Source organism: Copidosoma floridanum, unplaced genomic scaffold, assembly GCF_036245765.1.
Source record: "Copidosoma floridanum isolate Cflo_tuat_1 unplaced genomic scaffold, Cflo_Japanese_pri ptg000004l, whole genome shotgun sequence".
NCBI lineage: Eukaryota > Metazoa > Arthropoda > Insecta > Hymenoptera > Encyrtidae > Copidosoma > Copidosoma floridanum.
In genome coordinates, this window is record NW_028321881.1 from 40,564,412 (window position 1) to 40,583,253 (window position 18,842).

An 18,842-nucleotide genomic window follows, 5' to 3' on the forward strand; every position below is an offset into this window, starting at 1 on the left:
GGTGACATGATCTCTGCCATATACATTTAAAAAATGTGGAATTGGTTTAATCATTGCATTTACATAGTCATTAATTTTGTGTGCTTTCGAGAAATGGTTTTAAACAAAATTATATGTTTTACAAAGATTTTTTGGTAAATCATGTTGAAGATCAGTAGATAATAACCAGTTGCTATTATAGTAATCAACGAATCTTATCACTCCAGTAGATACTCGAACTCGACGACTGATAGTGCATTATCTCTCTTCGAATAAGTATCAGTAAGCTAATACTGGCGGCATTGATCAGTTTTTAATGACTTTGTTTCGAGCACAGTCGTGGGGAGAACAACGAAAAATGAGTAGTTACTAGGTAATTCTCTTGTGGAGTCCTACGTGAAAATGGAGAAAGAAGACTTAAGTGTTCTAACAAAAGGGAATAATGTTATTATCTTGAGTTCGCATAAAAAGTCAGACTCGAACAGCAAGATTGTTACAAAGGTTTACAAAAGAAGATGGTTAAATCTTGGGCTGTACGTATTTTACAGCAGTCTGGTTGCAAGTCAGTGGGTAGAGTATTCAATCATTGCCAACATAGTAGCCAGGTATGATTTTCATGTTTCAGTTGAATTTAAACTTTAATCAGCATAATTTTACTTGGACATATTGCCATTGTAACAGGTACTACAATGTTTCGTTAAGAGCCGTCGACTGGACCTCGATGATTTACATGCTCTTCTATGTTGTTTTTATATTTCCTATTAGCTATCTATCAGAACGCATTGGGTTGAGACACACAATTATTTTAGGAAGTTTTTTGTGCTGCTTGGGGGCATGGATCAAAACGCTTTCCGTTACACCCGATAGATTTCTTGTGACCTTTGCAGGACAATCGATTGTTGCACTTTCTCTGGTACTCATATAACATTTAGATTTTAGTTACAAATGAACGTTCTGGTGTCACATGACCATTATATTTTCTGAAAGGTTATCATGCTACCAATGCCTGGACGAGTGTCAGCTAATTGGTTCGGTTCGGACGAGCTATCAACAGCTACGTCACTCGGAATTTTTGGCCCCCAGTTTGGAATATCAATGATGTTTTTTTTGCCACCATTTATTGTCAAAAATCACGAAGATCTATATGACATTGGTGTTGATCTGTCACTTCTCTTTTGGGGTGTAGCTTTGGCCTCGTCTCTCAACTTAATCCTCGTTATACTTTGTAAGTACAAAAAATATATTAAGATTGGTGGAAGAACTTAAAAACAAAACATATTTCGTTAAAACTTATAACTTGCTTACTATACAACAATAAAAGTTTTTAAGGATGAACCAAAATTACCACCAAATGAGACACGAGCCTTGCAGAAAATGAATCTCAACCAAGTAGAGGGGTTCATTGGTCCAATGAAACAGCTTTTTACAAACAAAAGTTTCTTGATTCTCTGTAACTCATATGGATTGAATGTGGGCATCCTTAATGTGCTGGGCACGCTTCTAAGCCAATTGTTTTTAATACACTTTGCGGTAGTTTCAGAGTTATTATTTTTAACAACTACATCCAATGTCCATCTGATCTATGTATTTTTTTTCTACTTCAGAATGCAGAAAAAGATGCTGGAATGATTGGACTACTTATTATTTTTACGGGAATGTTTGGTTCGATAATGTTTGGCATTATATTAGATAAAACACGTAAATTCAAGTAAGTAGTAAAAATTTTATTAAGTAAAACTTATTCATATCAAAATATTAAAAAGTCAAACCACATGATTTAATCGTACAGAGAAACTGCTGTGACTGTCTATTTTTTAACGTTATGTGGACAGATACTATTTGCTGTTGCTATACTTATGGAGGTTAAATGGATGGTGTATGTTGCTGCCATTTTTCTTGGGTAGATATTCTTAAATATTTTTAATAATACTCACGGAAAAATCTACAATTCTGTACAGTCTTACATTTTGAGTGATGAATGAGTATGATAAGTATTAAATATTTTTTATAGATGTTTTATGTCGGGCTATTTAGCTCTTGGCTACGTGTTGGCAGCCGAGTATACATATCCGATATCGGAATCTCATTCAGCGGGCATATTAAACATTACTAACAATATTTATGGCATTGTTCTTGTCATTATATTAGAGATTGTCTTGGAATACTACGGTGATTTTCCTGTCCACATCATTTTCTGCGTGGCTCTCTTAATCGGCTTGATTATGACGATTATGACAAAAGATGAACAAAGACGACAGGATGCAAGGAAATCTGCAGTTTATCAAGATGTTCCTCAAGAAGATGTAGAAAAAGAGAATAAGACTTAGTAATATCTCTACCAGTCAAATTCTTAACTAACCAAAGAATATACTAATATATTTTAAGTTAAGCATTATTAACAGCTTGTATTAAATATAAAATATTTATTTCAGATATGAAATTGTAACTAATTTATATAATCCCATCTCAGGTAAAATACAGTAAAGATTGAAAATATTACCAATGCGGCAACATGTCTTCATTAAGCCCTGACTGTGAGTGGCCTGATAGTACCATTTGATATACTGCAGAATTCGCTTGCACGGAAAAATTTCAGCTGTCAGCCATTCCAGTTATAAATTTGGTCAACCAGTCAGAATACTGGACTCTTCTTAGCCAAGCGAATTTTATGATGTATCACATTGCACAATTAGACCCCCTTTTATACTAATTAAAAATTCGATTTCTGATTAAAAACATGATTTTTCAATGTTCAGAAATCCATTAAAAGCGTTCTACAGCAGTTAAACAATTGAGCCCACTCCTTCGTTTTTGTCAAATTACTATGAATTTTTTTTTCTAAGAACGAATATTTACGAAGACCATTTAAGTTCTTTTCTATGACCGAAAAATGTCAGGTACAGTTAAAATACAAATACTAGATAAGTGTGTTTATCGTTACTACTCCAACCATATCAATTTCATCTAACACTCTGACAATCGTTTTTTGCTATCTAAGTATGTAAACATTTACTGCAATACTTAGGAATACAGAGAACTTGAGTGATAATAAGGAAAGTTAATTAAATTCTCTGAGAAATTAAAGTTTCAAAAATAGTTGTAAGTGCAAAATTAAATTCATACAAGTATACGACTAGATATAGTTAAAGTAAAGTTGATGAATGAGCCAAAAGCTACAAATAATAGTTTTGTGATACGTAAACTAGTTAATCAGAAATGATTTTATTGTTTTTTATAATAATTTTGATTCTGTGTTAATATTTTGGAAGCAATAAAGTTGCAAAGTTGTGAGCCCCAAGGAGAACAGTTATAAATAATATTTATTAACAAATTAAAAGATACCATTAAGCTACAGTAAGTACCAGACCAACTATATTATATTGCCTGTTTAATTATCATGAAATTTGCAGCAACATACATACTTTTGTTAAAAAAATTTTCAAATAACTTATTAAACTCGGTTTACATTACGTTTGGACGTATATTTTACTACTTATTAAAAAAAAAAAAAAAAAAAATTAGGAATTTTATTTATTATTTGATTGGTTCAAGCTGAGATCACACGTTCATGATTTAAAAAAAAAACAGATTATAAAAATAAACGATTTGTAAATCATTGATACAGTATTTCTTTGTTTTCACAAAATGTGATTAAAGTTCTAAATTTATTTGATTGCTGTTGTTTTGCTCAAAAATTAGAAAGTAAAATTTAAATGACAGTAATAATGTTATTATTTATAGATTAAGTGCGTTACACAGTTTTTTCCACCAAGATAAGAATAGACGCACTACGAAGTGGACAAAATTTATTAATCAAACAGTCAATACTATTGGTAAATTAAGAAACTATTTATCAAAATATGCATGATTAGATAATATTTTTAATGAGTGTACGAAGCTCATTTGATATGTCGGATTCCTAAGAAAAACATAATCTTATTCGTGGTAAAACTTCATTTAGAAATCAAAGACTTTATTAATAAAAAACATGATTAGCCAGAATACCTTAGCCTGGAAAAATTTATCTTTAGAGATAATTATTTAAGGCACTATCAACGATAGTGTGCAAGTGATAACATTACACAACAAATTTAAATGACTATTATTGATGTTCTTAGTTGATTATTTTAACTCCTGATCCTCAGTGTAAAATTATTTCAAAAAGGTGTAAAATAAAGATAGCAAATATGAATTTTGTGCAATAATTTTATCTTACTAATATATAAAGCAAATTCGCTAAAACCGTTGTAATCGCTAACCGCGAAAACTACTGAACATATTTTGCTGAAATTTTGCACACTGATTCATGATACTTCCTAGATGGTTTTAGTATAGTTTTTATCTTAAAAAATTAAATAACAATAGCAATAAATAAGCTCAAAGTTTTGCAAAAATACGCCAGCTTTTCACTTTAGTTCAGTAAAATTCACTAGGTGGCGTCGACATAAAATCAAGGCTACCTGCAACAGAATTAAATAAGTGTGGTTATAATAGGCCGGAGCATCTCGATAACTGATGCAGTCGTGCTTCGGCAGTTAAACGAGCTACATAGACAATGGAAAATATAGTCCTGCAGCTGGATAACCCGGTTACGGACGACACTCTTCTCTAAGGGGAAAGGGACCTACCTATACCTTTCCATTCACCCTGAATCTCGACGAGTGCGATCGAAAAAAAAGTCATTCCAACCGATGATGTCTCCGGCATAATACCAGGAGACATATCTAGCCAGAGCACAATCTGCACTAACTCTTCAGAGTTGTGTGGCAGTCCCAACATCCCGCTTGGTACAGTCAGAGAATTTTTGGCTACAAATGTAAGCCAGGGAAAACAGCTCTGAGGAGCACGGGGAGCTACAACAGCTACCTTCTTAGTCAACGCATCCCCAACGCGCTTACCCACATGTTCCCGTCTAACGGTGAGCGGTTGGTTATCCGGGAAACGACCCGAAGACGAGATATCCTTGAACAGCAGCATACCTCCCTCCATCACAGTCTCTGTACATAGAGACTCCTAGGGTAAGAATCAAGCTACCTGTAGCCAGCTTTTCATCATCAGGAATAATAATAACAACTTTCTTCTACATCACTCAAAAAAATTTTATGAACTACAAAACCTGTTTACTAAATTTCATTTCTTTTACTTGATATAATCCTTGACGTAGACCCGGTTAGAAACATTAGGTGCAGAACGTTGTAACTAGTATTTGTCGACTGTCAGTTCAATAATGTGTTGCCAGCTTCATCTATTGAAATGAAAGAAAGAAAAGTGTTGTGTTATCAGTTGCTGATTTAAAAAACGTACTTTTTAGGGCCATTATAAGTATTTACGTTCCCTACTTAACCATCGATTTCATCGGTTCTTTTTAGGGGCCACCTAAGTGTAAACTACCTTGCCAACAAATACATTTTTACTACTATTTCTAAAAGCGATTCATCGACTAAAAGACTATATTATTAACTAAAGATAGGCACTATTAAACCAAGTCAGCCATTCACTGGCAGACGTCACCTGCGGAGTTGTTCTTCGCAAGGCTGGAAAACCCGGTGACCGACGACCCTATATTACCCTCTCGACTCTAAGCATTCAACCAGGAATCACTGATCCTCTCCAAGGTCTGCGCTGGGCAAACCTATAACAGCTATGAAGGAAAAATAACTTGAGCAAACGGGACAGCCTCCACTGAACAAGAATCACTAACCAATTTCCCCATCTAAGATCACCAAAACAACTAAATCTGCAATTAAAAAAGGTGCTTTAGACACCAACGTCTTCGACGTTATACCAGGAGACGTTGGGAAAGAGCACTACAACTAGCCCCAAAGCTTCGGACTTTGTAATTTTTCTCCCGATCAGTCTGGGTCTTCAACAGCAGGCCAGAGAAGATCACCCTGAGGTATCCAGGCAGTCACAATTGCTGTTAACTAAAGTCAAGGAAGAGTTTACTTAACAAGCTCACCGGTCTTTTTAGGGCCATCTGACGTCAAACTACCTTGCCAACAAATATATTAGAACTTAACAAAGTTGACAGAAAACAGTTTTTAGGGGTCACAAAAATTTTAAGCATGCCAAAAGTCGCAAGAGGATGAATTGAAAGAAAAACTTCAAATGTATCTAATAAATACAATTTCACTTAAGCGTCAAGAAACTGACGCAGAAAATTTATCGAGATTGGAACACCAGCGTCAAAATCGACAAATAAAGAATCCATTACGTGAGAGATCAGCTTTTCATTGTACCCTCACAGCAATCTCTGAAATCTTTAAAGATCCTACTTCAAATTTTTAAATAAGTAGAAAATGTATTTGTGTTTTTGTGGCATTAAAAAATGTAGGGTTTAAGGTCCAGGACTTTGTTGCTCTGGTAATAAAGTTGTGAGATAAAAGAAAAAAAATTTTTTTTAGTATAAATTTTTTGGGAGTTTAAAATCTTAACAGTTTCAAAAACTAGCCCTTTTCGTGAATTACACGGATGAAACTGTAAATCAACGGCTCCTTATGGCCACCGATTATTTAACGGCATAAAGAACGCACGGTACTTTTCAGCATAATTATTGTTTTGAATTCTTACACCTTATTATTTGACCAAATAAACTATATGGATTCCGAAAAAATATGTTTTCAATAAAAAGATATTTGTTCTGAGATGTGTCAGGAATATGTGTAAAATTTCTAACTGAAAACGTTTCACATTACATATCAACACACTACGGTGTTTTATTTAGTAAGTCTCGGGCGAAGCCGAGACGGGGGGCTGCTAGTTAGGAAATAAAGAGAAAAAGTTTAAGTTCTTTATTTAATAAAAATACGTGTATACGTTTATGGTTATAATTGAAAACGGTAGCAAGATTGCTGTAAAAGCTTATAAAAACTGAGACAGCTCAATGTTTATGAAGATTTTGTAAAGATTTTGTACAAGCCTAGTTTTAGGACAGTGGATTAAGTACTAGATTGTTGCTAATAATGTTGACAGACACGATAAAATTAATGTTTAAAAATCAAAGACAAAACTAACTTTTATTTAGCAAACTTATGAGATGGTTTTATAATATCTTCGTCTTTTACGATTTACATATTATTTTGTACATTCTTTATAACCCCTGTCAGTAATCTATTGGAGTGCATTGATTAAATAGCAAAATTATTTTAAGAAGATCTTTGAACTGTTTTAGAGCATGGATAAAACGGATGAAAATATATTTTATAATGCTTGACCAGTTTCTCGTGGCTATGAAATTTTGTTGGTGTTTGAAATGAAAACTTGCTGAAGGTTACACAATTTTTAAGGTAAAAATTTTTTATAAGTATTTTTTTTTATCAAGTACTTTCATAGCACAATTACAACTCAATCGTTAAAAATGTGAATAATAAAACGATTTTATTTAAACATAACTGTTTCTACTAAATACAAATTTCATTAGAATAATAAATTATGCTTAAAAAACAAATTTTTTTACCATCTTTTTTTAAAAATCTAAGGATTATGAAAAATACAAGATATAAGATTGAAACAACTTATAAGCCGACGTCATCTTTCAATAAAGTATAATAGATATGAAAAATTATTCTATTGTTGTTTGCTTTTTTGTATTATCTAAGGTAATAACGTGATATACTGCTGTTTTTCTTGCATCTTGTCGCCTCTGCTCATCTTTTGTCATTATTGTCATTATTAGGCCAACCAATAGAGCCACACAGAAAATGATATGTACAGGTATATCACCATAGTGTTCTAGCACAACCTCCAATATCATAACAAGAACAATGCCATAAACATTGTTAGCGATGTTTAATATACCTACTGAATGGGATTCAGATATCGGATAGGTGTATTCCGCTGCCATTTCAAAGCCAAGCAAGAAATATCCTGACATAAAGAATCTAAGAAAAAAGTTTTATTTCAAATTCAGGATTTACAGTAATTATATCGACACTTATTTCAAAAAGTAAGTTCATATTGATTATAAAAAAATACACTCTCGTAATAATCACCCAAGAAACATTGCAGAAGTATAAACCATCCACTTGACTTCCATAAATATTGCTATAGCAAAAAGTATTTGTCCACATAACGTAAGAAAGTACACAGTCACAGTCGTTTCTCTGTAAAATAAAATACTATTTTATAAATCAAACTTTTTAATGTGCCTATGTTGTATAAGAAGACAATTTGCTGGCTTACTTGAATTTACGCGTTTTATCTAGTATAATGCCAAAAGTTAGTAAGCTAAATATTCCTGTAAAAATAAGAAGCAGTCCAATCGTTCCAGCATCTTCATCGCCATTCTGTAATGTGACAAAAAGTAGACTGTACTAATCTGTTATTTATTAAATTGTCTCGATAATGCCAGTCAAATTACCACAAAGTGTTTTACAAACAACTGATTAAGTAGTGTGCTCAGTGCATTAAATATGCCCACGTTTATTCCGTATGAGTTACAAAGAATTAAGAAACTCTTGTTTGTAAAAAGCTTTTTCATTGGTCCAATAAATCCTTGAACCTCGCTGAGATTTATTTTCTGCAAAGCACGTGCCTCGTTTGGTGGTATTTTTGGTTCATCCTTAAAAACTTTCGGTAATACATCACAGCATAATAATAATCGTTACTATACCAAACAGTTTTTGTACATACCATAACTATCTAGTATATTTCATGACTTACACAGTACAATGAGGATTAAGTTTAGAGATGAGGCCAGAGCTACACCCCAGAACAGACGTGATAGGTCAATGCCAATGTCATGTAAACTTTCGTGGTTTTTTACAATTTGAGGTGCTAAATAGAACATCAATGATATTCCAAGCTGGGGACCTACAACTCCGAGTGACGTAGCTGTTGCCAATTCACTTGAATCAAACCAGTGGGCGGATAATTTTCCAGGCATAGGTAGCGTTATTACCTTCCAAAAAAAATCAAGAGTAAATAATAGTAGAAAATTTGTCTTAGAGTGTGAGATACAAATACTTTTTATAAACATACAAGAGATAGTGCACATAAAGATTGTCCTGCAAAAGTTGTAATAAATCTTTCAGGTGTAGCAGAAAATGTTTTGATCCATGCTCCAAGGCAACACAAGAAACTTCCTAAAATTATTATATTCCTTAACCCAATGCGTTCTGATAGATAGCTAATAGGAAATATAAAGACTACATAGAACAGCATGTAAATCATCGATGTCCAGTCAACGGCTATTAGTGAGACACCGTAGTACCTGTTTAAGAAAAGTTCCCAACAGTTATGAGATACTTAATTCAGGTTGAATTTCATGTAAGTGTGCATCTCATACCTGGACACTACATTGGCAATAATTGAATACTGAATCCACTGGCTCGAAACTAAACTTCCATAAAACATATACAATCCTAAGATCAACCATCTTCTTCGATATACTTTGGTGTCAATTTTGCTATCAACATCTAACTTTCTAACTGAACTTACAATTTTGACATTATGTATATCCGTCAAGGCACTTAAATCTTTCTTCAACATCACTCAAAAAAATTTTATGAACTACAAAACCTGTTTACTAAATTTTATTTCTTTTACTTAATATTATCCTTGACGTAGACCCGGTTAGAAACATTAGGTGCAGAACGTTGTAACTAGTATTTGTCAACTGTCAGTTCAATAATGTGTTGCCAGCTTTATCTATTGAAATGAAAGAAAGAAAAGTGTTGTGTTATCAGTTGCTGATTTAAAAAAACGTACTTTTTCGAGCTATCGTTATCAAGCGATATCAAATGAAATTTACACAAAAGTTCATTGATAAAAAGGTATAATCAATAGGTTTTCATTCACCGCAACAATTTACCGATTGAATTTTGAAAAAAACGTAAATAATCTCACTTGTATTATTTTTGATGGACAAATTTTTGTCGAAGGAATCTAATTACTTCAATGACCGTGAAATAAATCGTAAAGGGAAGCTACATAAAATATTATTAATAATTAACAATTTTGTTCTAAGATAAGTTTAACTATCTATGATGATCCTTTAATATTATTCTAATGAGCCCATGAAAGATCACTATAACACTAGACACACATGACACATCGTAATGTACTTGTTCACATAGAGTTTGGTTTCTTCTTTAAAATTCTTTAATTTTCATTCAAAAGATTTTTCATCAAGTGATTACAGTATTTTTTTAAGCTCAAGCCACTAAATGTATTAAATTGGAAACAGTGGATGTGTCAAATACTTCAGTTTCTTTCAAAATTGTATATGAATAACTTCTAATAATACACTCAAAATGTTTGATTTGAACCAAATACTACTCTTCCTAGATTTGTAAATTGTTAATAGTTAATATTGTAAGTAATAATAGAACGACTGACATATGTTTGAAACGTACAAATATAATTATAATATAAGATAAGTATTGTAGAAATATAAACAAATTTCACATCAAGAGAAAAATAGAGATGAAAAAGCGTTAGAATCGAGTATTAAGAGCTCAAAAAAAAAGTAATAGCGCAAGCCCACCTTGCAGGCGTGAGGTAGCTGAAGTCATAAAAAGTAGGTCTTAGGCTCACTCAGTAAACGGCCTTGGTGATAGCTCTTTGCGTGGGCTAGCTTGCATCATTTCTTTGTTTCGCGTCATCCGATTAGACGGCGCTCTCAAATTTAAATTGCGATGCCACTGACATTGCAACGATGAATTTGCTTGTGTAGCATAAATATGGATAATGAAATTTTACATTCTCCAGCATCATAATTAGTTATCTAAATTCTTAAGCCAAAAGAAATGTTGGTATATCAGTTGTTGTTTTTACTCATTTATTATACAAAAGAGAAAACACGTTAAAACTTACGAAAAAATTTTACAGTTTTAAACTCAAGTTTGGTAAATGTTTCATGTTTAATACTGTTACTTTTTTTTATAGTAAAATTCTCCTGTCATAACTAATTTTCAAAATATAGCTGAAATCTATTCGAAGTACTTCACTACAGATTTGTATACAAACAAGCCAGATTACTATTGTAATTCAGTTTCTTCAATTTTAATATATTTGTACTTCAAATTTTAGTGGCTTAAGTTAATTGATTATTTCAGCAATGTATCTCGTCACTTGTTCCAGCGTTCTGATTTACTACAAAAATTTGTGCTTATTGAGTTACCAAGCAAGAACCCTTATTTCACCATGGGTGGACATATTGTATGATAGCATAGAATATATATAAATATATATATGTGTATATGTATATAAAACATTCAAAAAACTGATTAAAGGAAAATTATATTTCTACACGAAAATGATGTGTAAATTGTTAAAAAACTGAAAAATCTTATTTACCATGCATAAAACATTTCAGTGACATTGAAACCTTATTAGAATTTTTTTAAACACTAATGAAATGGATAAACTTTTATCTAAGTTTGATAAAATTCTTTAAAATCACCTTTAATAAACTTACACTTATCATAAACCGTTTTTGTATACCTGTGTAATGAATATACTATGTTAGCCACTTTTTACTTTTTTTATCCTTTAATACGAGCAAAAAGATTTCATGCATTTATAGGTAATAAACTAATACTTGCTTAAACATAGAGCCAAATTACATGACAACATTTTTTGTGATCTTAAATTTTATGTTAATATGTTTATTGCAGTGATGGAAAAGAGTCGCCAATATCGAACAACTTGAATGATAATTTATATATTTGATATCGTTTCAATTTATAAAATATCGTTAAAAGTGAATACTCAAGCTCTTTTCTGTGTATTTCATATAATGATAAATAACATCTAGATTCAAGATAACACTAAGACGCACTTAATTGTTATATTTTTACATTTTGTGAATAGCAAACTGTTTTACTAATATATATTTTTACCTTACTGCTTGTTTAGTATTAACTTTGAACTTTAATCTTTGCAGCTGAATTTTAAGCGTGATGAAAATAAATGTTTCAATAATTTTGTTGTCATTCATTAAAAATTCGAAATTCATAAATTTTCTTAATAATGTAAATCACAGCGATTATTTTTAATGTTATTCTTATCTGCACATATAATGTAAATAATACTTAATGACTGTAGTTTTTACACTTAGCACAGTACTCTGCGTGGAAAAAACAGCAAAAGGTAAATAGAAAAAAAACCATCGTCTCAGCAAAAAACCTAAAACACAGAGTCAAGTCACTACAAACTTAAAGGCAACACCGAGGGGATACTAGGGGAGAAAATAAGAATTCACATGGGAAGGCAGGAAAGCTCAGCCCTACCTCTAAATTGGAAATAAGCCGCTTCAGCTTTGTGGAAGAAGGATTAAAAACAAGGAGAAAGTGCCTCTAGCTTTCTACAGTGAAAAATTGATGTTGCACTATTTTTCTTTTTTCCTTCATTTTTTACAGCTTGATGCCAGTAAGACGTTATCAACCGAAACTTTTTCATGATCAATTTCTTACGCTTAAATATTATTTTATATACAACAATTATATAGGATTTGCCTTTGGAAAAAGTTGAAAACTATCAATTAATAAAATATTTTTCAATGTTAATAAGTTCTATCAATGTATTTACATCAGTATACGTATAAAAACTTTTAACATACCATTTTTTTATATTCCTTTTTCTTATTAATAAATAATGAGAACACGATATTTTAAATAGTATCAAAAAACAATAAAGTCAATCGTACAAATATTCGTCACGAACAAATTATGTTCGAGTATGTGAATGAACAATTACAAAAGTTGACTTTGCTTTTACAACTACATCTTTACTTGTCGGACTTCTTAGTAAGCATAAGTATCTAAGAACTAATAATTTTTCTTGACCTTTTCACGCAACCTTCTACGTTTCATACTACACTCTATATTTGTGTGATATGCATTAAAGTATTTTATATGCGGCTAGAATGAATTCATGGAAGTAGAAAATCTATTTCTTATTGGAATGTTTTATTAAAAATGAGTTACTTCAATCAATATATTTTTTGCGTATTATGTTATGCCAAGTCTAAAAAAAATTTTGTTAAAGGGTTTAAAAATAATTAGCAACCATTATTGTATAATTTTAATCAATATACATTGAAGTACTAAGACATCCCGAATGGATACAATAATTATGGGTATTGTTGTATCATTTAGTTAATTAAGTAATTGATTAAAAACAAATTTAACTTCAAGGATTTGAGAGAAGATGAATTGCTTACTAATTGTATCACGAGGATTTACTCATTTATTATTAATCTCATATTCTCTAGTCAATCACTTCAAAGGCAAATAATCAATCCTAAAATTTTTTTTACTTATAACATAGAATCCACGCCCAATCATGATGTCAAGTATGTTGAATATTATTAAATAAAGCGATAACAATTTAAAATCCCTATGGTTCACCATGATAAAAGCAATAAAATATTTTTGATAATATATCGCTTCAGACGCTGTGAAATGTGTTAAAAATTTATCTGTTTTAGTTTAATTATGGAATGATGTAATATTAAATCTGAAATTTAAATTTCGCCAAAATATTGATGTTAATGTACTTGGAGAAGATACTATTCTAGTATAAGATTAATATAAAAATAAGCTGATCTAATAGGTGAATGAAAAGGAAATAAATATTTTTACTGTTCCAATAAGCTTTTTTAATATTCTTTATAGAACAAGTCTAAAGCAAGCGTGATCTTCTCGTCTATTGAATTAAGTATCATAAATTACAGTTAGTAGTAGGTGATTACAATTCACATAAAAAAATCAATTACTCCATCCAAATGTGTGCAGAATGATGTTTTAAAATTTTTTCATTCCAAGTGAGATTAAAAATTAACAAGACTTATCTACCTTGAGCTCATTTAGATTCAATATTTGTCCGTACGTATACAATAAGTGTTGGAATATTTTTTGTCGATTAGCACCATACAGTATAACTACATCAGTTGGAGGATAACTACTTGATACAAAGACGATCTATTTGAACAAAAGCTATGTATTTTAGAATATGAGTGAACAATGGAACTCTAGAATTCACTTATCGAAGGCAATCTTTCTTAAAATATTCCAAGCTGATGTGCTTACATAGCAATTTAAATAGCACTTAAAGTCGCTGCAATAAATTGTTAAAGGCACCTATTGTATATACAATTTCTGTTTTTTCTATGGATGAAAACTGCTCTTATGGACTTTTTTAGTTGGGATATGCAGTATGCTCTCATTGTAATGCTTGATTAGCAAGTAAAAATTAATACAGTTTAAAGAAAATGTTTTCAATTTTCATTCCGTTTTACTAAGTAAATTATTTAAGTTATGCGTAGGTGTACAGAAAGTTAAAATTTTTTTAATACGTAGTAAGAAAACTCCGAATTTTGTAATTACTGTAACATGCTATAATAAATGTACTTTATTTTTGTAACGACAGAATTGAAATAATAGGAAAGGTAGGATTGTCTAATACTAAAGTAGAGACACGTGTACTCATGAAGGTGCCGACAACTGTGACAACGATATTGATGTTAATTTTTTAAATGAAATTTAAAATAATAATAAAAGAGAAGATCGTGACTTCTGTAAGAACTAAATTTAAAAACTAAAACAGTTGTAATAGTTAACTAAAACTAAAACAGTTGTTATAGTTAGAAATAAAGTTTCGTCCAAATACCAACAGAATTTCGCGAAGAATACAAAAAATTATAATGCTATGAAAAAAATATAATCTAGCTTTTTAACAATAATTGATGCTTGTTTTTGTTTTTCTTCTCTTTTCTTTTTTTTTCTTTTTTACTTTATTTTTTGTAATAAAAATTTTTTTTTTCCATAAAACTATATAAATTGACAAAAAATTATTTCAAAACCTTCTAACAATAGTGGTATTCACTTCAAACATTAATTTTTAGTGATTTTATATCTTAGTGACATTAAAAATAAGTGAAAGTAAAAGAAGTCTCGAAAAATTAAAAAAAAATTTATTTTCTTGAGGTGAAATAAGATTATAAAGAAAAAACTCAAGAAAATGCCAATAATGATAAATAGTAGTATTAAAAATATTTAGTCATTTAATATGTGTATTTCTATTACTCATTCCTATTGGAAATTTATTAACCAGTAGGTTTTTTAAGGAAAACGAGAAAAGAGATAAGGATGGATTTAAAAAAGCGTTTACTTTTTATCACAGAACTTCTAAAGTTGAATTTTTAAGTTGGAAGTTACTTTTATGCTGATAATTGTTTTACTTTTTTCTACTATTATTTATACTTTTATCTAATCATAACTGCTTGTAAAATCAGAGTTACATCTCTTCATCAGAGAATACGCTCGAGAATACGTTATTTATTCTTAATATGAGGGTCAGGAAGAGGACGTACTTACTGCTGCAATATGGGTGTATTCCGTTATAGTCTCGAGACTCGCAAAGGAAATCGGAACGCTCCGATATTTTCTCGCGAAACTAAAATGGAGCGTTCCGAAACCTACGATTGCGAGAAGCGCCGACCGGTCGCGTCGATGGCAGCGCTGCGCGCCTTTAATCATATTCGTAGCCGTCAACAGTATACGCCGTACATCGCATTGTGGTCCTTTGTCTTCGTTACATTGTTCTTCTGTCATGCAAATCATTTGCTAATCACTGCTGACGCATAAGCTTCTTTTAATTAGAATGGAATCTGCTAAAATAGATTTGCGATTAACGGATCCTGAAACAGGCCAGCATTTTGTTGTGAATGTAAGCCAAAGAACTGCTGAGAAAGCTCGAAGTGGTACGCATAATTTTTTTTTTTTTCGTCCTCTTAATGATTGTATTTGGACTTATGTCGCTGAGCTAGATTCTAAAAGTAAATAGCGACTTGATTGTTTACTTAATGCTAACATAACCTGTTTATTATTTAGACCCACAATTTCGAAGGTGTTTATTAATGAATGTTAAGAACATGCAAGAAGGACAGACATCAAAAATGAAAGACAAGTCTTTTGAAATATCATCCACGGATGAAAGCGATGATTCAAACAAATCGGCACTAGTTACAACGAAAAAGGCCCCACCAAAATCACAAGGCTCTTCCATGTTCTCATCTGCAAGCGTTCAACTCAATATAGATTCTTCAGATGACGGTAACGATGATGATGATAATATAGATGAAATGTACCTAGCAGGAAGAGGCACAGAAAACAAAACAAAGAAAAATTTTAGCAAAAAATTGATTGGAAATGTAGAATGCGAAAGTGAAACATGTGATGCAACGCTTACTGTAAAAGAATCACATGGTGGTAAGTTCATCACATGTATTTATCAACAAGTATATATGTATACTCTTCTTGGCCAAATTTTTTATGTATGTTCGATTAAATAAAAAGCTACATTTGGATATTTCAGTGTGTCGGTGGAACAAGGCTATGACACTTCTCTTGTTACATGAATATGATGATATAAGTTATTTATTCAAAGATCCTAAAGCATTAAAAACCAACTGCTGGAAAACTATTGCAAAAAATATGGAAAAATGTGGATATAACGTGAGTGCTGAGCAATGTCGCCAAAGGTTAGAGTACTTGAAAACAAAATATAAAGAAGTAAAAGACTATAATGGTAAAAGTGGTAATAATCGGCGAGATTTTGAGTATATGAAGGTACAATTTTTTAATTAAAATATTAATAATTTATATATTTAATACTTATATGTGTGTGTATTGTTAATAGGAAATGGATGGTATTTTTAAAAAGGAAGTCTTCATATCACCAGTATCAACTGCTTCTTCAGTTAAAGATTCTGATAGCAGCGAAGAATCAGAAGAGGAGAGAGTAGTTAAGAGAAGAAAGACGTCGAAAACTGCTAAGCCAAGTATTGAGGACTCCGTACGCAAACTAGTTGATGAAAAAAAAAAAACTAGAAAACGTAAGGAGTCTGAGTTCAAGACAAAAATGAAGGTTTCAAATGCAATTCTTACTGCACTTGGACAATTAAACCATACAAAAAATATTAATTAATGCGCTTGAAGTACGTAAAGTACAATTCTTAACTAATTTTATACCTTTTAACCTATATTGAAAAACAAATTACTATTATGCTAATGTCATTTTCAAGTTACTTTTTTAAATTTTATTTCATTTTATTATAAGAGTTACCCAGCCAGAAGGTGCAATCCAATGAGTTTGAGCGATGGATGTATATTATATATGAATATGTTATTATCAACATCAAAAAATATGCTTTTAAAGCATTGATCAGAAGTACGAAAAAATTTATTTGTTAATTACGCGAGCGAAAAAATTTGTTCTGTACATGTCCTATTTACTAATTATAATAAAAAAATTTTCATTAAAATTAAACCCTGTAGTCTTGTCTTTTGTAATTCATTTAAATATGTACTACGTGTTGTTTTAAAAATAGTTAATGAAATTATTACTGAAATGTACTTAAATTGTTTGATGTGCATAGATTAAATATTGTGTAAGTATTGTATTGTTTATGAAACGATCTCAAATTTATATGCATCTCTTACTCTTAGTGATTAGGGATTATAATAAATAAGGCGACGTTTCTAATTGATTTTTCATTTCTCGCGCACGGTGCTTTGTGTCCTCGGGCATACTTTCCGCCCACAAATTTTACTTCCTACTCTAGGTAAGAAATATACCATTTCTCCTTTTTCAAATTATTTGCCCCACCTTCCTAAACCCTTGCTTCTATGACAATTATAATGAACACTTAATTTTATTTGACGAGCGTTAGTCGTCTTTTTGTCTCTCGCATTTAAAAAAACTTGATAGTGATAATAACTGTAGTATTGCGTAATAAATTTATGGATTTGATCAGTAAAAATTGAAATTAGATAAAAAAAATAATTGCATTTTTAATTTTGATTTATTTAACATTGATACACGCAACAAAATTACATATTCAAAGGAGCATTATATAAATGGTTGGCGATTTCATCTCTTTTTGCTTCTCCAGCGATTCGACTTGCTCGAGTTCTTACATTATTTTGAATTATTCGATGAATCCTTTGCTGATGTCCAAAATTGTATAAATCTCCTTGAAAAATGCAGATATTATGAAGAACACAAGCAGCCATAATGAATCTAGGAATTAAATCAATGCGTAACATAGGCAATTTTCTTAGTAGTCTCCTCCATCTACATTTCAACATTCCAATGGCACGTTCGACCACCAATCGGGCTTTAGATAATCGCGTATTAAAATTAGTTTGTACTTCGGTCAAATGACCATTATTCTTGAACGGAACCAATAAATGCTGTTGTATTGAGTAAGCTGCATCTCCAATCAAATGAGTGTTGTTAGGAAAGAACTCATCATTATTACAAATATCTTGAAGTCCAGATAGACGAAACACACGCTGATCGTGAACAGAACCAACCTCTCCTGTATAACAATGAATGAATTTCATTGTGTGATCAGCAACAACCTGTAATTGAATCGACGCTTGATTTTTCCTATTTATATAACCTTGCCCATTTATATACAATGGTATATTAATGTGGGTTCCATCAACAGCTGCAACAGTTCCAGGAAATTCCCAAAGCAACTGAAAACTTTCAGCATTGTCTGTTAGATCTTCAGGCCAAAAAATAAAATTATTTCGAATGGCATATAAGCCATTAACGACTCTTCTAATTGCTCTCACTGCAGTAGCTGCTCCAACAGGAAAGCGACTGCATATTTCCCTTTTAGGAAAATATATACATTTAAGATAAAACATCAAGCAATGTTAGTGAAATTAAAAATAAAAATCCATGTTTTTACCTGTAAGAGTCGGGATTGGCAAAAAACCATAACGCCACGAGCAGCTGCAACCGTGGAGAAGTTTGTTTTCGACCACATTTACGTGTATTTGTTAGTTTAATTTCAATAATTTCCAAAACAAAATTAAAAGTTTCCCTGTTCAGCCGAAAATTTT

General features: G+C 31.3%; 2 protein-coding genes across 2 annotated transcripts; one reads left to right on the forward strand and one right to left on the reverse strand.

The window, feature by feature from the left end:
• The first annotated feature begins 257 nt into the window (after window positions 1-257).
• On the forward strand, window positions 258-2,947 carry LOC106644917 (putative MFS-type transporter C09D4.1). The gene is made up of 7 exons (XM_014360620.2): window positions 258-584; window positions 661-892; window positions 967-1,204; window positions 1,301-1,509; window positions 1,584-1,687; window positions 1,769-1,879; window positions 1,991-2,947. Exons 1-7 carry the CDS (start codon window positions 382-384, stop codon window positions 2,304-2,306), a joined length of 1,413 nt encoding a protein of 470 aa, XP_014216106.2. The 5' UTR covers window positions 258-381; the 3' UTR covers window positions 2,307-2,947.
• A 4,432-nt stretch (window positions 2,948-7,379) lies between these two features.
• On the reverse strand, window positions 7,380-9,584 carry LOC106644918 (choline/ethanolamine transporter flvcr2a-like). Its single transcript, XM_014360621.2, has 7 exons — window positions 9,266-9,584; window positions 8,959-9,190; window positions 8,641-8,878; window positions 8,339-8,547; window positions 8,161-8,264; window positions 7,971-8,081; window positions 7,380-7,859 (listed from the first exon to the last, which is right to left on the reverse strand). Exons 1-7 carry the CDS (start codon window positions 9,466-9,468, stop codon window positions 7,541-7,543), a joined length of 1,416 nt encoding a protein of 471 aa, XP_014216107.2. The 5' UTR covers window positions 9,469-9,584; the 3' UTR covers window positions 7,380-7,540.
• Between the last annotated feature and the right edge of the window lie 9,258 nt (window positions 9,585-18,842).